The sequence below is a fragment of the Uranotaenia lowii genome, chromosome 1, assembly GCF_029784155.1.
Source record: "Uranotaenia lowii strain MFRU-FL chromosome 1, ASM2978415v1, whole genome shotgun sequence".
NCBI lineage: Eukaryota > Metazoa > Arthropoda > Insecta > Diptera > Culicidae > Uranotaenia > Uranotaenia lowii.
In genome coordinates, this window is record NC_073691.1 from 112043944 (window position 1) to 112070159 (window position 26216).

At 32.1% G+C, this 26216-nt stretch overlaps 1 protein-coding gene across 1 annotated transcript in view; it reads right to left on the minus strand.

Annotated features, from left to right (window-relative positions):
- Positions 1–341: 341 nt before the first annotated feature.
- The window catches only part of LOC129738783 (homeobox protein HEX homolog pha-2), a 43755-nt gene continuing 17880 nt past the window's right edge, over positions 342–26216 (minus strand). The window contains exons 2-3 of the mRNA XM_055730078.1: positions 13734–13933; positions 342–756 (exon numbers count right to left, since the gene is read on the minus strand). Coding sequence (XP_055586053.1) covers positions 436–756; positions 13734–13933 — 521 coding nt within the window. The 3' untranslated portion in view covers positions 342–435. The remainder of the gene's footprint in view (positions 757–13733; positions 13934–26216) is intronic.

The following is a 26216-nucleotide window of genomic DNA, read 5'->3' on the forward strand; positions in this document are numbered from 1 at the left end:
TTTAACGGCGAAATTCGCGTTATCACTGTGACAAAATAATGAATAAACGGTGTTCCAATGAAAAACGAAAGAAAATATGACCAATTGAAGTTGATTAATTGCCGCTAAAATCGATTATCTATGTTCGCTGTTTTTTCCCTACCCCAATCGCACGTTTCGGAAGCAAGGTGCGTTGTATGAGAGCTTATCAATCAGATTGCAATCGTTCTACCAATCCCATCGGGAGGCCGTCATCGTTAATCGACCACTAAAGTAGACTATTAGGAACCTTCGTTTGTTTTCTTTCGTTCGGTGTTTAAGAAATGACAAATCAGTCGATATCTAAGTTGATTGTGTCATAATTATAAATAATTTATTGATGCTAATTGATGTTATCTCGCTCGCTGAACTATACAATTAGAATTCTTTTCAAATGACCAGTTAAAATGCTTTAAACTACATAACATCTATTGGCGATGCTCGTTCATCTTCAAAGCTGCTTTCTTCCCCATCACTGGAGGTTTCGTGTTCGGAAAAAATCTCTGAACTTTTGTAATCGAACGATTTGGCCGATTTCATACTATTATTCGAGGCTGCACGGTATTCATTCGAGTATTTTGTCATGGGATCGTTATGGCTATTGCTGCTGCCACCGGATTTCATAACATTCTTGTTCACATCCGTGGACTCCATATCGACCGCGGATTCGGCAGATGAGTGGCCTCCGTTATTGGCCCTTCGCCATTTGGCACGACGATTTTGAAACCACGTTTTAACCTGGAAAGAAACAATCAGTACATGGGATGTAAGGCACAGTTTAGATTTATTTAGTTAAGAATAAGCTTATTCTTAAGCATGAGCATATTCAAATAAATAGAATACACTGCCGGCCAAAAGTTTGGGATCACCCACTAAAAAACATGCAAATTTTGATCGTTCCTATCTCAGCCGTCTTAGGACATATTGAAAATCTTCTGATCTCATTTGAAAGATAATGAGCAATAGCTATCTCGGAGGTATTTTGCCCAAATATAATGTTTTAGTTTTGAACTTAAAAATTAACCTAAAGTTATAACATTTTCAAACAATCGCACGCAATATTCAAAGCCGATCATCTCGGGATAGGGTGGACCAAATCTCAAAATTTGAGTGGCATTAGAATTCCTGTTCTTTACTTCTCAAAACACAATCAAAAAATTTTTTGAAAAAATTCAAAAACGCATTTTTAATTAATAAAATAGACACTTGAGTTGTCGTCCAAAAGTTTGGGATCACCTCTTTGTATGGTGAGTTTGGGATCATTCTTATAAAAACATGCAAATTTATTTTATTCATATCTTTCTCATCTAACATCGTATTGCAGATCTGAAGGGTTCATTTGAAAGCTTAGGAATTGTTGTTTTTTAATAAATTCATTCAAAAATTATATTTTAAGGTGAGAACTATAAAAAAAATCTGGGAACTTTCAAAAAAACAATAAATTTCAGGTGATTTTTTTATGGATATCACTTTAAAATATAATTATTGAATGAATTTATTAAAAAATAACAATTCCTTAGCTTCCAAATGAACCTTTCAGATCTGCAATACGATGTTAGATGAGAAAGATATGAATAAAATAAATTTGCATGTTTTTATAAGAATGACCCCAAACTCACCATACAAAGAGGTGATCCCAAACTTTTGGACGACAACTCAAGTGTCTATTTTATTAATTAAAAATACGTTTTTGAATTTTTTCAAAAAATTTTTTGATTGTGTTTTGAGAAGTAAAGAACAGGAATTCTAATGCCACTCAAATTTTGAGATTTGGTCCACCCTATCCCGAGATGATCGGCTTTGAATATTGAGTGCGATTTTTTGAAAATGTTATAACTTTAGGTTAAGTTTTAAGTTCAAAACTAAAACATTATATTTGGGCAAAATACCTCCGAGATAGCTATGGCTCATTATCTTTCAAATGAGATAAGAAGATTTTCAATATGTCTTAAGACGGCTGAGATATGAACGATCAAAATTTGCATGTTTTTTAGTGGGTGATCCCAAACTTTTGGCCGGCAGTGTATGTATATTGTGTGCCTCATGGAGTTTCTTTTTGACAATAACAAATTCATAAATAACAAAATAAATCCTATGTTTTCCAAATTTACTGAGTCTCGTACAATACTTCAGTGTTTTCATCTGGTTTATTTGTTTGAATAATTCTGTTGTTCCTGCGATTTACCTCCTTAAATTTTTGCTGGGATAATACTCGACTAAGGAATGTTCTTAGATGTTTACATAAATCAACAACAAATAAAAGGTTTTGATACGTATTCAAAATCAATACAATTCAATATATTCAACAGCTCATTTGATAAGTCAAATGCTGAAAAATCAGCAATCGGTTTTCAAATTGCTGGACTTTCCAGTAATTGATCTAGTTTGCTGGAAAATCAGTAATCGAGTTGTCAAATTGAAGTCTGTATGTTTTCCTATGCTGAAGCAAGGCGAAACTCTATTTTACGAATTTAAGTTAGATTATTTTTATTTTTCTTTTTACTCTAGCAACCAGACATGAAGTCAAGGGTGAGTTTTTATTGGACAGGTAGATATTCCATAAAAGATACTAATCAAAACAATTATCACAGGTGGCGGATGATCAACACTTTAGCACAAAGCTGCCACCCCAAAGTCAGTGTTAGAACGTTGAGAAAAAAAATCGTGTTTCTGGAAATAATAAATCCCTTATTGAAAAATGGGGAAAAAATAATTGTTTTTATTTCTCATTATATGCACAGCCAGTATAAGTAATTAAATTTTGAATTGAAATATAAATTTGATACTAAATACAGCCGGTTGTGTTGAACGAAAAAGCTGGTTTCCAGCTATTTGGATTTCTTTATTCCAGCCATTTGAATTGCTGGCAACCAGCATTAACGTTTCCAAAATCAGCACAACTCTGGTCCAAAGGCAAAAAAAATTGGCCGAAAATCTATTTGTTGAAATAAAGTTCAAATTAAATCAAAATTATTTATTCAATTATTTCATTGAGTTCCGATACTTTCAGACTCAATGAATCCACGTTAGTGTCTTAAAGATATCAAAGAAATGCTTGAAAAAATTGTTGTCCAAAAAATCAAGGCAGAAAAACATACATTAAATGATATAAATAACAAAAAAAAACACGATTTTCTGCAACAGAGTTGGATGAACGAACTGATGCCTGAAACATTCGCCGCAGTTAACTGGATCGTTTTTTTTTTATTTTCACCACGACGTTGGATGAATTGATTCGCAAGTGATTGTCGAAACACAATCGCCAAACGATTGCACGATTGCATTCGCGAATGTTTTTGTAACCTCTTTTTCACGAAGCAAAGGGATTCAGCCTTTGTCTACTGGGACATTATTTTGTAATCAATATTGCCAAATAATCATTTAAATATGTTGAGATTGCAAGGCTACCTTATTATTTGGCTAGTTGAAATATCCTTAATAGGAAAAGGAGATTTTCGATGTTTGCTTCATTCCTAAGTTTAGCACGAAAAATGTTGAGAAATATTAAAATTTGTAATGATGAATTGTGATGATGAAACGTGATTGATGAAATTATGGGATAAGTGCAACATCCCATAATTTCATCAATGTATACATTTCATAATCGGCAACAGATTCTTCATCCTAAGTTTTAGATTCTACATTGTAAGTTTGAAATTCCAGTTCACACATTCACTAATCACTAATCATACTTCCACAGCCAGAACTTATGTCTGATCCCGGAGAATAATTAAAGCTTGTTATTATTCTTCTTGTCTTTGCTCATGTTTTCCATTATGTTAACATAAAAATATTAAAACAATAGAAACCATAAACCGGCTGGGCCCACTGTGGAGCAGAGAACGCAGAGACGTCAGGAACAAAGAGAGAGAAGAAGCGTGGACCACCAGTACCATACGCTCCCAAGGGAATTTTCGTTGGAAGCATGAGCTAAGATATTTTGCTTCTTGATGATACACCTATCGCCATCCTCGAACGGTAGAAAATGACATATTTTGTATACAAAGATCTCAAAATCAAAACAGTTAGTAACATTTGAAAAATTAATTAGAACTTTCAACTTAACGGATACCATTGAATGGTTTAATGGTTGAATATTTATTCTGAGATTCTTGTATACTGCCATTTCAGGTCAACAACCAAGGTTATAGCGCCTTTACTCGCTTTTGAAAAGAACTACAGAAAAAGAAAAAAAACATTAGTAGCTCACAACCCTTTGAATCCTAAATAGGATTCAAAAGGATTGAAAAAAATGGATATACGGTATAAATCTCAATATCATACTTTTCAATGTTAAATTTAATAAATGAAATATCTATGATGAAAGCTTGCCATTATTTGTTGTTCAGATACTCTTGATGGATTTGTCAATTGAAATTTGAACGTAGCGATATTTATCCATTAACATGTTTTGGAACATAATAACCTTCCCATTTGAGTAGGTTTTTTCTGATGATCGCAGTAGACCACGCATCATCACACTTTTCGTCGAAACAACCCGTAAGTCACAATCGGAAAAAATATGCTCTGGAGGAGGGATCTTGACGAACATCTTACTATCCACTTTTAATCTTTCATTAACTATCAGTTCTCATGTTTTCACTAAACAATTAACACTAATTTAATTTTTTTTCTTCCTTCACGTGATATGAACCAATTAATATCACATTTGTTCTTGCATTAGTAGCAATTCAGAAACAAAAATTCGTTGTTGGGATAAACACAACCGAACTCTTGAAAAGATATCTTCGAAAAAGAATGAATGACGAACGGAAACTATGACTTATAGAATCTATTTACTTTTCATCGTTTTGAATTGCACATTTCGAGAAAGTAGGATATTCCTAAGTCATTATAATGGAGTTAAAAATATGCTGAACTTCCTTTCATCAGCATTAGGAACCAAACTTAAGCACTCGCAGTCGCCCCTGATAGGCAACTTTTTTTCCCTTAAAGCACAGAATGGTCCCGATTGTCCCCGGTCCTACGGTGGTCACTACATCTATATAGTTTGTCTTCCCAATCCGGTGGTTAGACTTTTTAATTATTTCATTCTAACTTAAAATGAAAACTCATTGATTATCGAAAATTTTCGGGACGGAGAAAAAAACGCGTGCGGTGCGTAGAAGGCATCGCCTACTTCTCCGTTGTAAGTTTGAAATTCCAGTTTCTAAATTTTAATTTCTAAATTCTTAATTCTAAATTCTAAATTCTAAATTCTAAATTCTAAATTCTAAATTCTAAATTCTAAATTCTAAATTCTAAATTCTAAATTCTAAATTCTAAATTCTAAATTCTAAATTCTAAATTCTAAATTCTAAATTCTAAATTCTAAATTCTAAATTCTAAATTCTAAATTCTAAATTCTAAATTCTAAATTCTAAATTCTAAATTCTAAATTCTAAATTCTAAGTTCTAAATTCTAAATTCTAAATTCTAAATTCTAAATTCTAAATTCTAAATTCTAAATTCTAAATTCTAAATTCTAAATTCTAAATTCTAAATTCTAAATTCTAAATTCTAAATTCTAAATTCTAAATTCTAAATTCTAAATTCTAAATTCTAAATTCTAAATTCTAAATTCTAAATTCTAAATTCCAAATTCTAAATTCTGAATTCTAAATTCTAAATTCTAAATTCTGAATTCTAAATTCTAAATTCTAGCTTCTAGCTTCTAGCTTCTAAATTTTTAATTCATAATTCTAAAATCTCAATTCTAAATTCTTGATTTTAAATTCTTAATTCTAAATTCTTGATTTTAATTTCTAAATTCTAAATTGCAATTCCAAATTCTAAATTCTTAATTCTGATTTCTTAACTCTGAACTCAAAATTCTAAATTCTTAATTCTGATTTCTTAACTCTTAACTCGAAATTCTAAATTCTCAATTTAAATTCTAAATTTTAAATTCAAAATTCTTAATTCTGATTTAGAGTTTTTAGAACTAAGAATTTAGAAATAAGAATTAAGAATTTAGAATTTTGAATTTAGAATTGAGAATTTGGAATTTAGAACAAAGAATTTAGAATTTAGTATAAAGAATTAAGAATTTAGAATTCAGAATTAACAGCTAAGAATTTAGAATTGAGAATTAAGAATTAAGAATTAAGAATTTAGAATTTTGAATTGAGAATTAAGAATTTAAAATTCAGAATTTAGAATTAAGAATTTAGAATTCAGAATTTTGAATTTAGAATTTAGAATTTAGAATTTAGAATTTAGAATTTAGAATTTAGAATTTAGAATTCAGAATTCAGAATTAAGAATTTAGAATATAAAATTCAGAATTTAGAATTTTGAATTTAGAATTAAGAATTTAGAATTTAGAATTTAGAATTTAGAATTGAGAATTTAGAATTTAGAATTTAGAATTTAGAATTTAGAATTTAGAATTTAGAATTTGAAATTTAGAATTTAGAATTTAGAATTTAGAATTTAGAATTTAGAATTCAGAATTTAGAATTTAGAATTTAGAATTTAGAATTTAGAATTTAGAATTTAGAATTTAGAATTTAGAATTTAGAATTTAGAATTTAGAATTTAGAATTTAGAATTTAGAATTTAGAATTTAGAATTTAGAATTTAGAATTTAGAATTTAGAATTTAGAATTTAGAATTTAGAATTTAGAATTTAGAATTTAGAATTTAGAATTTAGAATTTAGAATTTAGAATTTAGAATTTAGAATTTAGAATTTAGAATTTAGAATTTAGAATTTAGAATTTAGAATTTAGAATTTAGAATTTAGAATTTAGAATTTAGAATTAAGAATTTAGAATTAAGAATTTAGAATTTAAAATTTAGAATTTAGAATTTAGAATTCAGAATTTTGAATTTAGAATTTAGAATTTAGAACTTAGAATTTAGAATTTAGAATTTAGAATTTAGAATTTAGAATTTAGAATTTAGAATTTAGAATTTAGAATTTAGAATTTAGAATTTAAAATTTAGAATTTAGAATTTAGAATTTAGAATTTAGAATTTAGAATTTAGAATTTAGAATTTAGAGTTTAGAATTTAGAATTTAGAATTTAGAATTTAGAATTGAGAATTTAGAATTTAGAATTTGGAATTTAGAATTTAGAATTTAGAATTTAGAATTTAGAATTTAGAATTTAGAATTTAGAATTAAGAATTTGGAATTTAGAATTTAGAATTTAGAATTTCGAATATAGAATTTAGAATTTAGAATTTAGAATTTAGAATTTAGAATTTAGAATTTAAAATTCAGAATTCAGAATTTAGAATTTAAAATTTAGAATCTATATTTTAGAATTAAGAATTTAAAATTTAGAATATATAATTTAGTATTAGGAATTGAGAATTTAGAATTGAAATTCAGAATTTAGAGTTAAGAATTTAGAATTGAGAATTTAGAATTTAGAATTTAGAATTTAGAATTTAGAATTTAGAATTTAGAATTTAGAATTTAGAATTTGGAATTTAGAATTTAGAATTTAGAATTTAGAATTTAGAATTTAGAATTTAGAATTTAGAATTTAGAATTCAGAATTCAGAATTAAGAATTTAGAATCTAAAATTCAGAATTTAGAATTTTGAATTGAGAATTGAGAATTAAGAATTTAGAATTTTGAATTGAGAATTAAGAATTTAAAATTCAGAATTAAGAATTTAGAATTTAGAATTTAGAATTTAGAATTTAGAATTTGGAATTTAGAATTCAGAATTTAGAATTTAGAATTTAGAATTTAGAATTGAGAATTGAGAATTTAGAATTTAGAATTTAGAATTTAGAATTTAGAATTGAGAATTTAGAATTTAGAATTTAGAATTTAGAATTTAGAATTTAGAATTTAGAATTTAGAATTTAGAATTTAGAATTTAGAATTTAGAATTTAGAATTTAGAATTTAGAATTTAGAATTTAGAATTTAGAATTTAGAATTCAGAATTCAGAATTTAGAATTTAGAATCTAAAATTCAGAATTTAGAATTTTGAATTGAGTATTGAGAATTTAGAATTTAGAATTTAGAATTTAGAATTTTGAATTTGAAATTTAGAATTTAGAATTTAGAATTTAGAATTTAGAATTGAGAATTTAGAATTTAGAATTTAGAATTTAGAATTTAGAATTTAGAATTTAGAATTTAGAATTTAGAATTTAGAATTAAGAATTTTGAATTTAGAATTTAGAATTTAGAATTTAGAATTTAGAATTTAGAATTTAGAATTTAGAATTTAGAATTTAGAATTTAGAATTTAGAATTTAGAATTTAGAATTTAGAATTAAGAATTTAGAATTTAGAATTTAGAATTTAGAATTTAGAATTTAGAATTTAGAATTTAGAATTTAGAATTTAGAATTTAGAATTTAGAATTTAGAATTTAGAATTTAGAATTTAGAATTTAGAATTTAGAATTTAGAATTTAGAATTTAGAATTTAGAATTTAGAATTTAGAATTTAGAATTTAGAATTTAGAATTTAGAATTTAGAATTTAGAATTTAGAATTTAGAATTTTGAATTTTGAATTTAGAATTTAGAGTTTAGAGTTTAGAATGGAGAATTTAGAATTTAGAATTTAGAATTAAGAATTAAGAATTAAGAATTAAGAATTAAGAATTAAGAATTAAGAATTAAGAATTAAGAATTAAGAATTAAGAATTAAGAATTAAGAATTAAGAATTTAGAATTTAGAATTTGGAATTTGGAATTTAGAATTGAGAATTTAGAATTTAGAATTTAGAATTCAGAATTTAGAATTTAGAATTTAGAATTGTGAGTTTGAAATTGAGAATTTCGAATTTTGAATTTAGAATTTAAAATTTAGAATATATAATTTAGTATTAAGAATTGAGAATTTAGAATTGAAATTCAGAATTTAGAGTTAAGAATTTAGAATTTAGAAATTAGTAGGGTAAGTGAGCCTAATTTCGCTATATTTTGTCAGAGGTTTTTAGATTTTTTTATTATTACGCCGAATCTTCAATACTTAGATATATAATTTTTTGGTAACTAAGTTCCAATTTTTTTTCTGAACTCTGTTATGGTTTGAAATAATCATTTCAAACCTTAATTCACGAAAAATATCATGTTTTATAAAGTGTGTTGATGTTCCTAATATGGCACCAATTGTTCCTAATGTTAACATATGGGTGTTCCTAATGCTAACATATGAGGAAACATGTATCAGCGTACCCAATATTACACTTTTTTTTCCTGATTTTGCATATGGGTCTGTTTTTTTAATACTTTAATGAGAAAAATCTCCAAACTCTCCTTTTTATAAATTTGGACGTTTTTGGAATATGCATAGAGAAATAAGGACTATTTAAATCCTACACAATATTCATTTACGCTAGTTTGAAGAAAGTAGTGGATGTTGAGCTTATTAAAATTCCAACTTTTACTTTTCCAATGAATACATTTATTACATTTCAAAAAGTAGAAAATTCATTATAATGGATACAAATAAATACAGTCAAACAGAGCATCATGCAACAGCATGGTTCGATTCAAAATTTGTGTACCACAACACTTATTTAACTTTTATTTTAATATAATGTAATAAAACTATCATTTAATGATAAGAAAACGATGATGCCATAGTTTTGAAGTTTTTGATACTCAAAGAAAATTTGATGAATCGAAATTTTTACATTTTTTGATGCCGTAAAAAACTTTACACAATGTGACGGATTAGCTTAGTGATATTACCTAAAAATTTTATATTGATTTTATTATCCTATATTAACACTGTTGGTGTATGAATATTTTTCGGACAATCATTATTTTTTTAAAATAAATACTTTTAAAATTCCCTTTCCAGTCTGGGCTGAAATGCATCGAAATGCAAATCAATGATTCACAGTTAAAATGTTGGTTTCCATATACTAGAATATGATGAAAATTTTTTTGTAGTATTTTTTATCCCTAAATGTATACAGCCAATACAGCACCCTTATGCTTTCTTTTTATAAAAAATCTTTCACAGAAAAAATATAATCTTTAATTCTAACAAAATCAAAAAAAAACTGAAAATCGTGCTTTATGCGTATTGACAAATAAAAAAAAATCCCAAATATGTCAAAAACTATAACTATTCAAACTTATTTTTGATTTTTCATTAAAAACAAAGGTTTTTGCAACTTACCCCTTTTTCTTATTAGGGTGAAAATCGCATGTTTTGTTAATTTAAATATAACTGGTGGAACCAATTTCTTTTCTGACTACGTTAATTTGATCTCCCATTAACCTTAAAACTTTTGATGTACAAATGGTAGGATTGTCTGTGGACATTAGGTTTTTAGAAGCCATTAAAGTTGAAAAGTGTTGCATGATGCCCCATATGACGGTATACAACGTATTTTATCGAGATTTTTTTTTAATTTTCCCTTTCGATTCTGTTTTCGTTGAGAAGCTCTCTGTAACTTGATGGTTTCCTTCTCTGTCGCGTAGGGTGCGTTCTTTACAACTTGGCGAAAATATTTTTTCAACATTTTTAGCTTTGAGATACACTGAAATAAAAAAAAAATCGTGTTTTATTAGCTCAAAACAGTTTATTTCAACAGTTCGTTGAAAATGAAGTTAAAACCAATTCAATCAATCAAATTTATTTCAAATTCATTCTATGACTTTGATATAGTTTGTAAAACTTTGACTATGTCCATAATTAGGAACACATTGAAAATAGTGTTCCTAATTGTGGACATAGGCTTTTTTAAGTTTTTTCACGAAAAAAACATGGTTCTAACATACTTATTACTAAAATCATGATAAAAAACAATCCGACAAAAAATTTCAAAAAAATTGGTTTACAAATTCAGCTTTTATCTTCCATTTCTAAAAAGGTGTTTTTTAAGAAATATGCTTACAATTCCTTTAATTTGAACAAACTTTGAAACAATCCGGATTTTACGAAAAATGCGGTGAGTTAGAAAACTAATTTGTTTGTAAAATGAAAGTTCACATGATCCGTTACATTTTTTTTTTTATAATTGTGATAAGTGAAAAATATCGTCAAAAACAGTCAAAATCGAACGGTATGTTAACATTAGGTACACATGCCAAATTAGGAACACCTACCCTATTTAGAAATTGGAATTTCAAACTCACAATTTAGAATCTAAAATTTAGAATGAAGAATCTGTTGCTGATTTTTTTTTTTTTTTTGTTTCGATTATAGTCGTTTTACCATCTTTATGGCATTCGCGACTTTATCAACGTTGCAGTTGGCGGATCGTTATTGAAAAACTTATCCGGTACAACTGTGTTCGATGTTTACTCTTGGGCTCGAACTCGCGGACATCGGCTCAGGAAACAACAGACTTGCCAACTGAGCTATATCACAAGCCCAAGAGTTGCTGATTATGAAATTTATACATTTATGAAATTATGGGATAAGTACAACTTCATTACAAATTTTAATATTTCTCAACATTTTTCGTGCTAAACTTAGGAATGAAGCAAACATCGAAAATCTCCTTTTCCTATTCAGGATATTTCAACTAGCCAAATTGTTAAGTAGCTTTGCAATCTCAACATATTTAAATGACTATTTGGCAATATTGATTACAAAATAATGTCCGAGTAGACAAAGGCTGAATCCCTTTGCTTCGTGAAAAAGAGTGGACATTTTCAAACCCTCTTTTGTCTATTTAGTTATCCACGCAATGTGCAAAAGTCCATTTTTGTACTAACTATATGCTGAATGTTCTTATTCGAACATAAATTTAAATAACATCACGAGAAAACAAATCGTCAGCGAGCGCGGGGGCTATAACACGCTCAAAATTAGCCGAAAAACAAGCGGCAATCCTTTGCCGGTTACAAAAACATTCGCGAATGCAATCGTGCAATCGTTTGGCGATTGTGTTTCGACAATTTTTTTTTTTCCGGGATTTTAAGCCCAATGGGTTTATTCATCCCAAGTGTTTCGACAATCACTTGCGAATCAATTCATCCAACGAACGTCGTGGTGAAAATAAAAAAAACGATCCAGTTAACTGCGGCGAATGTTTCAGGCATCGGTTCGTTCACCCAAACCTATTTAAACTGCAAACTGCTCATTCGGATTGCCAATTCGACCAATCGGCGATCGTCTGTTCACCCTCGCATCGCCGATGAGCATCGTGAACGGAGCGGTGATTGAGAATCATTAGCGTTCATGCTGGTGAACGAATTATTCCATCCTTGCCTCTGAGATTGTGAAACAACGAGTCTGTGGCGCTGAATCAGCACAGGTAACATTTAAATCACTTTGAGCATTACCAATACGGGATTCTAATGAAGGCCAGCTAAGGCTGACCGCGAACAGGCAGATTGTTTGCCGGTCTGACATGTGGAGGATAGGAAGGAGGAGAAGAAACTTTTCTGACAACTTTGGGATTTTTCCTAGAAGCAATAATTTTTGCCCTAACGGGACAGTTTATGAAATTCGAGAATGATAGCAGAGAAAAGCTCAGAAGCAAAAAAACACTACTGGGATTATTCGTGTTGGTTCTTTTCCTCATTTGAATTACTTGAATCGGGGAAAAACCTAACAAAGAATTTAATTCAGTACAACTTTGGAAGGACGATAACTTTTAGTGTCGTACGTAAAAATTAGGTATTTTTGATTATTCAAATAATTAAAAAAAATTTGAAAATCATTAAAGGATTCCGCCAATATACGGCGCCAATCTTCACATCCTTGACGGAAGTGACGATTTCTTTCCGAAAGGCATTGAAGTCCGGAATCGTAACCGTAATTGGTGGAACCTTTTCATTTTTAAGAGTATAAGAAGATGGTTTCTTAGTACTCTTATCAGAATTAAATATGAATATTTCCTTATCACCGATTTTATGAAGGACATCGAACGAATTGGAAATTTCAACTTTTTTGGGCGATGGACCTGAATTAGGTTCGGCAATCCGTTTTCTTTCGGCTCTTGAGCCGACCGATGACTTCCCCATGCTGGGAAGAAAATAGAAAAATATGAATAACATAAAATTAAAATAATTTTTGCACTGAAAAGTGCTGATTGAAAAACAGGCAAGGATAGAATAAATAATGTAAAATGTTCCTGCAGGTACACAGCAACGATACGATGCTCCGGCGTACGTGTTGACGGCTCAACGGTACAGAGGGAAGTGAACGAATATGTTAAATGAACATAGATATGTACTTCTTTATTTCTCAGAAGATTTTCAATTCTGTAAAAAGCACTCAAAGTGGATTTCCCTCAAGATTTCGTTGCGTTACGTCTTGAAATATTGATACCCCTTTTTCCACCCTCTATAAATCCAAAACTATTAAAAGAATAATCTCATATAACATAACGCTATTAGGCAGGATAAAATATATATTATTTTTCATCCCTCCTCTATAAGTGCAACAAAACTAGAAGAGAAAAATAAATAAAATTTCAAGAATATTATGATTTTCACTCCGTAAAAATGCTTCTAATTCATCTACGGGATCAGATGTCGTTTAATTTATGGAGCCTATAGACTGGGAATTTTATGCTGTTGGAAAATGCAAAATATGGTGAGTTGCTGAATTTTTTTAAAAAGATACATATGATGAAAACAAGAAAATGGGATCAAGTCTTCACATTCTCCCCAATACTGCTAATAGATTCGTGTTTTAGTAGCGTATTGTTCAATTACTGGTGTTTTGATCATTTAAAAAAAGATTTTTTTCGCGGTTGACCATGCCAACAACGAAAAAAAGGATGGAAGGACTTTAAAATTTATAGATAGGTACTTAATTACCTGTCGGTCGCTTAGCTTTAGCTGCATGGCCAAATGGCGCCGGTCCTCGGGCGAGAGATACTTGTGGTTGGAGAATCTTCGTTCCAGACTTTGCGTTTGCTGAGGCGTAAATCGCACCTGGCCGCCCTTCCGCTTGGAGCCGCACGGTGGCAACAGGTAGCTGTAGTGTGGCGGGTAGAACGGGAACAATCGGGGGGATGCTAAAAATGAATAATGCAGATTTCCGTTTTAATATAAATAAACAAAAGATATGCCCTGTAGAAAACAGAAAGTTCACTGCAGGTGACTGAAGGTTTCAGAAGTGTTAATTTGAACACAAACAGAAACAATAGTACATAAATATAATAGAGGATACGAAATTCATTCCGTTGCCCAACGATGGTAAAATAACATCAACGGTAATTGAAATTGAGTGAAAGGCAAGAAAGATTTTCCGTATCGAATATAAATGAGCAACGATTTCCGAAAAAGAAACGTACGATGTTTGAGTTTGATATCAAGTGGTTTTTCCGTTCCGAGTTTTCCGGCAAAGAACGGTGGGACACAGTGGTCTCGACGGATATTTTCGAAACCAGAATTTTTGAGTCTGTTCACCGAAAACTCGTGAACTGATAAAGCCACATCCATAAATCTGTGAGCACTATTCAGACGGACTGTTTGCGGATCTAATCTGTGCCAATTATCTGCCCGAACTCTCTGCAATGTTTTTGTGATTTATCTTTTATTTGCATGCCTTCGGGCGTAATGGTTCGTCTTTTTTCTTACTGCTTACCGGAAGATGCTCATTTTTTTTGTTTCGTTCTTTCGCATGTTTGCCATCCATTCACTATTCCTGCCACATTTCGGAGGCAAATCTGAATGTTTACTCAGAAATTCTGGCTTTACGCCCAACAGATCTTGCTATGTAGCACATGTAGGAAGTACCTTTGTGTATTTGGGCAATAGAAAGGTTCAATTCAGATATAACATTTATTCTAGATTAGTCAAACACATACGAAATAAATGTTCATTGAATCATGACCTATGAATTCTTTTATTCAAGATGTTGACCAACAATAACGTTATCCGATTTTTTCCATTTTGTGTGGATTTACAGCACACAATGCTGTATTCATTTATTAAATAACATTATTTTTTAAGGTTTTATTAATGACACTTTACCATCCTTGTGGCATTCGTATCTTGTTTATTATTGACATTTTAAGGTCGGGAACTGAACGCCTTCAACTTGATTTCGAGAAAATTTAGTTCAAAGTTCACAGCCTCACCAATTAGTACCGTCAAACGGGGCATCATGCATCAGCGGGGTTCGATGCAACATTTATATAACACTACATTAAATCAATTTTTAATTTAATGTATTGTAATAAAGTTATCTTTTAATAATAACAAAATGATGATGACATAATTTCTCACATTTTAAGCTAGTTTTCTTAATTTTTTTAATTTTTATGTAAAATTTGAAAAATCGAGCAATAAATGTACAAATTTTAACATTTTTTTATGCCGAAAAAAACTTTACCGAGTATGACGGATCGGCTTGATAAAATTATCTACAAACTTGTTACTGGTTTCCTCATGTTTTATCAACATTGTTGGTGTAAAAATATTTTTCGAACAATCACCCAATTTTTTTAAATAAATATTTTTAAAATTCAGTTAGGTGTCTGGGGTTAAATGCAACAAAATGCAAATCAAAGAAATACCTTGTAAATCTCGTTTCCATGTGTTGGAATATGAATGTTTTGCATCACGCGTTTGTGAACATTGAAATTTCATTCATCCAAACATATATTTTTATTATTTCAGCTTTTAGAATTTTTCGTAGTATTATTTAACCCCTTAATGTATGCAGCATCCATATTTTCAGAAAAAATGTGAAAATTAGTTTTAACAGACCCAAAAACTACTGCAGTTGGTATTGTCATGCGTAATGGTCTTTAAGGCATCGCCAATATATTAAAAACTATAAATTTTTGTACGTGTTCATAAGATTTTTCATTAAAAACAAAGTTTGTTGCAAGTTACCCCATTTTCTAAGGAGGGTGAAAATCGCATGTTTTTAGAAAATTAAAAATAACTGAAGAAACCTATAATTTTTCTAACTACGCCAATTTGATATCCCAGCATCCTTAAAACTTTTGATGCAAAAGAGGTAGGACTAACTGTGAACATAAGTTTTTTAGAAGCCATTGAAGTTGAAAATTGTTGCATGTTGCCCCAGTTGACGGTACCATTTCATAAGATGCCTTATTTTTTCCATTTATCCAACAAATTTAGACTCTTATCAAGACATTGAGGCTATGCTGGTTGATTTCTGATATCACATTTAGTAGAAAATCGGATTTTAATAACTATATGTTTGCACACACTTCCCTCTGGTCGAACTAAAATGTTGAAAAACCGCCGTGCATATCATTTGACTGGGCAATTTGTTCTAAACGTAGGAGCCTACTAATAGGCGCTTTACGAGCAGCCCCTAACGAGTATGGCTGGTGCTTGAAAAATTATTGTTTTTCGTTGAGCCAGAGTGAACCGAGCCATACAAATTTCTCACATTCTGGTTGAGAAATATATAAGATTTTAACTTACCGGTTGTGTTCTAAACGATAGTACAGAATGAAAATAAACTTCTTTCTTCATAAAAAATCAAAAATCCTTCTTTTCTAATAGATAGTTTGAAAAATTAGATTTGAAATATGCCCTGATTTTCATAGGGTAGGTAGTTCATCATGATTCGCATCCGTTACAATTTTGATAACTCAATTTTTTTCAACTTCGGTCTGGTCGAATCCAGGCCATTGGATTTTCCTTTGCAAAATCTTTAACCAGTTTTTCAAACTTGCAGCACACAGGAGCATTGCCAAATCTTTAAAGTGATGGAAATAGATCTCCAAATCACATTTTGTTGAATTTTTCAATCAAAATTCAATATCTAAAAAAATTAACTCGTTTAAATGTTGTGAGTTGACAGCAAAGTTGTATTGTTCTTTGTGGAGCAATTTCTGGAGACATTTTTCAAATATATGTTGTTTCGTTAGGCTAAATAAGAATTAAATCAAATCAAATTTATTGTTGTTATATAAGTTGGACATAAAATACGCCTGTAGAGTCCAGTTGTAAAAATGTTTCCAAAATATGCTTTTTAAATTGATTAAACTAGTATAAAAACCAGTATATTAAAATTATAAAACAAACAGTTGCTTGGTCTTGTGTTTTTTTTTTAAATTTTGGTTAATTTTTGTCATATCATTGTTAATGCACCACAATACCGTTGTTAATTCCCTAAATAACTATGTGTGAACTAAGGTGAATTCAATGTCAAGAATGTCCACAAAGTTCAAACCAAGTGTTAGTCATAAAATAAATTACCGAATTGATTACAGTACTTCGCATGTTGAAAATACGAACAAAAACTACCGGTTCTGTTAAAATATAACGTATGTAGGTATGCAATTTTCGTTTTTTTTTTTTTTTTTTAAATGTGTCTTTATTAGTCTTTTTATCATTACATTAAAGTTACATTATTAAAGTTAAATTAAAGTGTTCAGATCAATTATGATCAGTTCAACTCTTTGATACAGTTAATTTTAAACATTATTTATTTGATTTTAATTTGCTTTAGCAATAAATAATTTGATTTATAGGAGAATATCCTGTTGAGCAAAAAAAAAAATTTATAAACTTAATCCTAAATCCTAAAAACTAACTTAATTGTAAAGAGAACGAATCTCTGCGATGGAAGACTGCATCGATTTGCCTCTGAAGTTGGAGATGATTTTGTTGGCCATCTCTCCGATCGATTCTATGCCTGCAATCCGATGAAGATCTTCGGTGCTGTGCCAAGGTGGAAGCCGCAAAATCATTTTCAGAACCTTGTTCTGAATCCTCTGGATGTCTTTCTTCCTCGTCGCGCAGCAGCTAGACCAAATCGGGACTGCATACATTATCGCTGGTCGAAAGACCTGTTTGTAGATTAACATCTTGTTTCGCAGACACAACCTGGATTTCCTGTTGATGAGAGAATAAAGAGATTTAGTGTATTTATTACATTTAGATTGAATATCTTCAATGTGATTTTTAAAAGTAAGATTCCGATCAAGTGTAAGTCCCAAGTACTTCACGTGATCAGACCATTCTAAAGAAACCCAATTAAAAGTTATGGAATGATTTTCATTAGGTTTTAAAAAATTTGCTCTTGGCTTATGGGGAAATAAAATAAGTTGAGTTTTGGAAGCGTTAGGAGAAATTTTCCACATTTTCAAGTAATTCAAAAAGGAATTTAAATTTTGTTGCAATCTACTGCGTACCACCCGTAAATTTCGACCTTTGGCTGAAAGCAAAGTATCGTCAGCAAATAATCTTCTACCTTTTCCTTCTGGGACATCAGGAAGATCAGAAGTAAAAATATTGTATAAAATAGGCCCAAGTATACTACCCTGAGGGACACCAGCTCTAATGGGTATCCTTTCAGAGCATGAATTTTGATAGCTTACTTGCAAAGTTCGGCTAGTCAAATAATTTTGAATAATTTTGGTGAGATATACAGGAAAATCAAATCGAGCTAATTTAGCTACTAAACCTTTGTGCCAAACACTGTCAAAAGCTTTTTCAATATCAAGAAGAGCAACACCAGTTGAATAACCCTTAGATTTGCTAGCGCTAATCATATTAGTTACACTCAAAAGTTGATGTGTAGTAGAATGTCCATGACGAAAACCAAATTGTTCATCAGGGAAAATAGAATTCTGATTAATGTGAATCATCATTCTATTCAAAATAACTCTCTCAAATAGTTTACTTAAAGAAGGAAGCAAACTAATTGGTCGATAACTTGAAGGCTCTGAAGCACTTTTTCCAGGTTTCAAAATTGGAGTTACTTTGGCATTTTTCCATTTATTGGGGAAATAAGCCAAGTGAAAACATTTATTGAAGATTTTAACTAAAAACTTTAAAGTGCTTTCAGGCAACTTTTTAATAAGAATATAGAAAATCCCATCTTCCCCCGGGGCTTTCATATTTTTAAATTTTTTGAAAATCAATTTAAGTTCATCAATATTTGTCTCACAGGAACTTTCAAATACATTTTGTTTAGAAAGGATATCATCAAATTCTAGGGAAATTTGAGCATCAATTGGACTTACAACGTTTAAATTAAAATCATGAGCAGACTCAAATTGTTGGGCTAATTTTTGAGCTTTTTCTGAATTAGTTAAAAGAAGTTTATCCCCATCTTTCAAAGTAGGAATTGGCTTCTGGGGCTTTTTTAGAATTTTAGTTAATTTCCAAAATGGCTTTGAGTAGGGTTTTATGTCCTCTACTGCTTTAGCAAAATTTTCATTACGAATGAAATTTAAACGACGTTTGATCTCTTTTTGAAGGTCGCAATAAATTAATTTCAAATAAGGATCCCTAGTACGTTGATATTGGCGTCGACGAATGTTTTTCAGTCGTATCAAAAACTGAAGATCATCATCAATTAAAGGTTGATTAAATTTATGTTTAACTTTAGGTATTGAAGCGGCTTTAGCATTGACTATTGAAGTTGTCAAATTTTCTACAGCCAAATCAATATCTTCTATTGAATTCAATGGAACGTTTACATCTAAATTACGTTCAATAAAATTCATATATCGCTCCCAGTTAGCCTTTTGAAAATTAAAAGTTGATTTTAAAGGGTTTTCAATGGGACTTTGGGATAAAGAAAATGTTACTGGAAGGTGGTCTGAATCGAGGTCCGCATGAGTAACTAATTGACTACAATGCTCGCCTAAATCCGTTAGAACCAAATCAATTGTAGAGGGATTTCTAATTGAAGAAAAACAAGTATGCCCATTAGGATATTCAACAGTATAATAACCTGCAGAGCAGTCATTAAACAAAATATTCCCATTTGAATTTGATGAAATATTATTCCAAGATCGGTGTTTTGCATTAAAGTCACCAATAATAAAAAATTTAGATTTATTTCTGGTGAGTTTTTGTAAATCTCCCTTCAAAAAATTTTTCTGTTCACCGCTACATTGAAAAGCCAAATATGCGGCAACAATTATAATTTTCCCCATAGAAGTTTCTAATTCAATTCCAATTGTTTCTAAGACTTTTGTATTGAAAGAAGGAAGAAGTCTAAATTTGAGACGACTATTGATGACAATAGCTACACCCCCACCTTGTCGATCAAGTCGATCATTTCGTAAAATTTTAAAGAAAGCATTGCTTTTCAAGTTATTGTCTGGCTTTAAAAAAGTTTCAGTGATGGCAGCAATATGTATGTTTTGAGTTTTCAAAAATAAAAAGAACTCGTCTTGGTTAGCCAGCAAAGATCTAGCGTTCCAATTCATAATATTTAAACATCTATTTGGATCCATGAGGGAATCGTAAAGTCATAATAATTTTGTTAGCATAATTAAAAGAAGTTTGGAAAGCTTCAAACATTGAATTTGCTTTCAACATAAGTTGCATCATTTCCATTAAATTTTGATGCAAAAATTTAAATTTTTCCTCAGTAATCTCACCCAAATCAACAAAATTGTTAGAATCAGAAGAGGAAGGAGAAGAAAAAGTATTTGAATTTCGGGGATTTTCCCAAGCCTTCGCATGAACGTTGAGACTTGGTTTTTTCCCATTTTTATTAGTTAAACCTGAAGAGGGCAACCCATTTTCAACCACCTCTGAGAACGATAAACAACGAGTCTGTGGCGCAGAATCAGCCCAGGTAACATTAAAATCACTTCGGGTATTACCCAGCCGTGATTCCAATGTAGACCGAGGCTGACCGCGAACAGGCAGGTTGTTTGCCGGTCTGACGTGTGTAGACGAAAAAGAGGAAGGAGGAGAAGAAACTTTTCTGGAAACTTTGGGGTTTTTCCTAGAAGCAACAATTTTTGCCCTAACGGGACAATCTAGAGAATTCGAGGAATGATTACCTGCGCAATTCGCACACTTAAAAAATTCTGTTTTTGGCTTATCACCACCAAAAAGGCATTTAGATTTTTCATGATCGAATGAGCCGCAAAACATGCATCTGGCATTCATTCTACAATTTTTAGTGCCATGACAAAAAGCTTGACAACGACGACATTGCGTAATATTTTGTAAAAAATTGGTATGGGATTTACGAAAAGGTTCAAATTTTACTCGACAATGAAACATAAGACGAGCCTTTTCCAAAATTTTCAAATTATTAACCTGATCCTTTTTAAAATGGATCAAATAAAGTTCAGGAGCAAAACCAACACTACTGGTATTATTCGTGTTGGTTCTTTTCCTCATTTGAATTACTTGAATTGGAGAAAAACCTAACAAAGAATTTAATTCATTTGTGATCTCATCCGGTGTCTGATCGCCGGTGAGACCACGAAGTACAACTTTAAAAGGACGATCACCTCTAGTGTCGTACGTAAAAAATTGGTGTTTTTTATTATTCAAATAATTTAAAATTTTTTGAAAATCATTAAAAGATTCCGCCAATATACGAGCAGTTCCCCTTCGACCGATCTGAAAAGAAATCTTCACATCCTTGACGGAAGTGACGATTTCTTTTCGAAAGGCATTGAAGTCAGGAATCGTGACCGTTATTGGTGGAATCTTTTCGTTTTTAAGAGTATAAGAAGAAGAAGAAGGTTTCTTAGTACTCTTATCAGAATTAAATATGAATATTTCCTCATCACCGATGTTATGAAGGACATCGAATGAATTGGAAATTTCAACTTTTTTGGCAGATGGCCCTGGATTAGGTTCAGCAATCCGTTTTCTTCCGGCCCTTGAGCCGGCCGAAGACTTCCCCATGCTGGAAAGAAAAGTGAAAATATGAATAAAAGAAAATGAAAATAATTTTAGCACTGAAAAGTGCTGATTGAAAAACAGGTAAGGAAAAAATAAATAATGTAAAAATGTTCCTGCAGGTACACAGCAACGATACGATGCTCCGGCGTACGTGTTGACGGCTCAACGGTACAGATGGAAGTGTCGATGCAATTTTCGTTAATTTTTTACTCCCCTCTCTCCTACTTTACAAATGTTTATCAAATTTTCTACCCTCATACAACACAATATAAGTAATATGATGTTATTCCTTCCTCATCCTTCTAAACGCGTAACGCAGTATTTAAATGGTTCCTGAAAAATTAAATCATGTTTCAAAAACACTAAAATTCTTTACCCGTGGTTTGGAGTGAGTTGTGATTTATTTCTGATATCAATTCTCAAACATTCCTAAACAAAATACTTAAACAACAAACAAACACCGGTGCTCCGAAGTTTCTTGTCTAAACATGTGTTTTCCAAAGAAGATCAAATCTCGTTTTTATTCCTATTTCAAGTACATAATTTGGCATACACAATTATATATGATCCGGGTCCGGACAGCTGTGTTCGATTCTTGAACTTGAACTCACAGCCATCCAAGCTATGATGTGGGCAAACTTCGATATAAGTTTTTCTGAAGCGTTTTGACCTTTTCGTTAGCAAACGGATTCAGATAGTTAAAATCACCTTCTTTGAAGTGTCCGGACTTCTGATTGACTTGGTGGAAATGTTTCAGTATACGCATAAGGCGCTTCCACCCTGTCGGTTTTGAATTGAAATTATCAATCAGAGAGTAGTGTGACACATCAAAAATTATTCGCGCCATAAGCAAACAAAAAATAATTTCGGCTTAATCCATTTATGAATTTCACCACCCAAATTTCTGTTTCGTTTGTATCTGTACCGAAAAAAAATGAATCGATCTATGCGCCGAAATCACTGCTATTTCATCAACAAGCTGCTATAGGTATATACCTACATACGGAATTGCGATATGCACCCCAGGCTGATATCTATTGACAAAGAAATAAAAACATTCGGATGATAGGATCGGAACTTGGCCAAAGTGATATATGCGGCTAATCGTTATCACTGTTTGGAACCTAGATTGAACATTGATTTAGATATTGGACAAATCCAGCGGTGGTAGCCGATTTATCGCCTTTTGTCATCTTCTCCGATTCGTAGCGCACGGCATTTGATTTGAGCGAGCAGGAGCCGTGGTTTATATTTAATTGAATCTATCTTTTCCTTGCCTTCGTTGTCCTGCGGATATTTGTCCAAATGATAAACGATTTGATTCGACTTTTCTAGCAAATGGTATCTATCGTCGCCGATTTGAGTGCGAAAAGATTATATTCCGAATGGACTAATCCTCAGCGCACTAAGTGATGGTTTTTGTTACGTTTCAAATTTGTCATAAAGGTATGATTATCGCATTTAAGGCCACTACTGGCGAGCTCAATTCCACATTCGGTGACTGACGTAAATCACTTTTATCTTTTTTATCATTCAGCCGTCGCTATGATATTAAGCTGTAAAGTACACTTTATGTCGCAATTTCGGAGCTATGATTGTTAGACGAGCTTTTCCAAATTTACGATCTCATATAGCGAAAATGATCGTGGCGCACATTTTTTTTTTTTTTTATTAGTCTTAAAATAAATGGCTGTTTGCTTTACGCCTTGCTAGCCAAGCGTTCATACTGAATTCAATTTACATGTCAATACTCGACTCTAAGAAAAAATTAGCTATTAACTTTAGTACAGGAATTTGTTGATTTTTAAGAATCGATGTAATATCTGCTACTTGTCCTCGTTCCGTTAGTTTGGCCATTAATCTCCTTCTCTCGTGCTCGAACATTCGGCATTCGAATAGCAGGTGTTGCGGATCTGCTGAAGCTGTTCCGCATCCGCAGCGGGCATCTTGGATAATCCTATTCCTGTACAAGTGTGCAGGCAGGCGTGAATGATTGCTAATCAGTTTGTTGACAATAGTTAGTTCTCTCCGATGAAAACTTTCTCCCGACCACCAAGGTCTTGTTCGAACTTTAGGTAAAATGCTGAAACAATATCTTCCTTTCGATCCACTATTCCAACTTTGTTGCCATACTCCAAGCTGTCGTCTTTCCGACGGGAATGAAATATCATAGTGACTGAATGTGTAAGCTGTGGAGTTGCCGTCTTCTGTGGCTTCCTTAGCCAGTTGATCTGCCTTTTCATTCATTGTAATTCCTTGATGGGATGGAACCCACATGAGAGTTACTTCATATCCTGATCGTTCTAGCTGTGACAGGTGTTCTCGGATCAAAAACCATACTTCTGGCAAATAAGCTCTGCTTCTTCTGTTTGCGAGAAATAGTAGAGCACTCATACTATCAGATAGTAAGAGATACTTCCCTGGCGGTAGGTTACTAATACATGATATACCCTCTCTAATGGCTAAAATCTCGGCGTTGAATACAGTGCAATAGTCAGGCAGTTTTATTTTTATCGAAAGCTGCTCGTAGTAGAAGGCAACAGCATATCCGGTACCATGTTCAGTTTGAGATCCATCGGTGGCCAAAATATTGTGGTCCGAGTACTTATCTTCCAGATACTTTTCCACAATCGCACATACATTTTCTTGGGGTGGCATAGGATTTTGAATTAACTCCTTTGCGACGCAGTCTATTCGAATTTCATATTTGCGCACTGAATCAGCAAACATGTATATCCCGAGATAATCTGATAATTTAGCAGTTGGACATAGATCATGAACACGCAGTATGGCTTTATGTATCATGGTTTGAGGGTTACGATTTTCCAGAACGTCTACGGCATACAACTCATACCAGGATCTGATTGGTAATTTACGAGCTACAAACTGTTCGGCGGTAATTCTTCTTCGCAGCTTGAGAGGCATAATTCCAGCTATAACCTCTAAGGATCCTGTGTGACACGTTCTTGTGGCGCCTAGGCAGATTCGTAAGCATTTCCATTGAACTCGATCTAAAGGAAGTAGAATACTCTCTTTTGCCTCGCAATAGAATAGTGAACCATATTCTAAACAAGCTCTAACACACGACCGATAAACTGTTAGCATGGCAGCTGGATCAGCGCCCCATCTTTGTCCAGCGATGCTTCTGAGGAAATTGACGTAAGGAGTAGTTTTCCGCACAAGATGTCTGATGTGAGCTGCCCATGATAATCTTGGAGTTAAGAAAACTCCAAGAAGCTTGATAACGTTTTCGTACTTGATAACAGTTCGTTGAATTTCTAGGTTCAGTACACTCCGAGGTTTTCTTCTGCAGCATATCATAGCACTGCATTTAGAGGGGGACAGTGTTAGCCCTAAGTCGTGTAGGCCATCATGCATGACATTCAATCCAGATTGCAATTTTTCAACCGCACGTGTTGGGTTCTTATCTCGGTAGTATAGTGTCACGTCATCCGCAAAGCAAACTAAAGGTACGACTTGTTTGACTTTATCCAGCAGTCCAACCATGTAAATGTTGAAACATATTGGAGATAGAGGCGATCCTTGAGGCAGACCTTGCCATGTGGTTCGACATAGGTTTCTTTGTGGATCCACCGATGCTACCAGAAACCGTTCACTCATTAGTGAATGAACAGTTCGTATTAACCAGCTGTTAATACCTAATTTATTCATTTCATCCACCAAACTGGACATGTTGACTTTGTCGTAGGCGCTCTGAATATCTAAGCAGGCTATGAAGGTGTATTCGTTGAGGGAAATTGCTGTTCTCGCTTGTTCCACCACTGCATGGATGGCATCCATTGTACTGCAACCTTTTCGAAAACCACATATTTCTTTATGAAACAGTCCAGCCGACTCTATGTACCATTCCAACTTCTCTTTGATGATAATTTCGAAAAGTTTTCTGAAACAACATGCTAGTGCAATTGGTCGGTACGATTTTGCATCATTCGGGTCCTTTTCTGGTTTAAGTATCGGAATGATTTTAAAGAATTTCCAAGCCTGGGGAATTACGCCCTCGATTATAATACGATTATAAATTGTTGCTAAACAATCTTTAGCTATGGGTGGCAACTGTTTGATGATCTCATAAGAGATTTGGTCGACTCCTGGGGAAGAATTTTGACATCCTAGAAGAGAGACCTGAATGTCAGCTGATGTGATAACATCTCGAGCTTCATATTGCAAATCTCGAAGTGGTGGTTCGGGGGTTGATGGAGGGGCCAAATTCTCGAGGACTTTATATAGAAGATCTTCGTTACGTAATTGCGATGATTTTCTATAGTTGCCTTTAAATATCTTTGCCATGTTCCACATTTTACTAAGCGCAGTTTGACTGTCCCAGGATTCGCAGAGATTTCGCCACGATTCCTGCTTTTTTCTTTTGAGCATTGTTTTAAACTTTTTCTCTGCTGCTAAATATGCGTTATGAGAATCTCGATGGTATGAACTGCGTCTCCATTCTTTAAATTTTTCCTTCATATCGTTCACCGCTGCTGTTAGCTCGGGATCCCAAAATGGTTGGCTTGGCCGTTTTCGGTGGAAGGTCTGTCTCTCACTGGAAGCGGAAACTAGACATTCGTTGATGGAAGACATAAGCTCGTCATAAGTCATGTTTTGGTTGGTTTCGACACGTTCAACCATGCCACTACTAAATACAGACCAGTTCATTTTGTTAAGGTTAAGGTTAAGGTATCA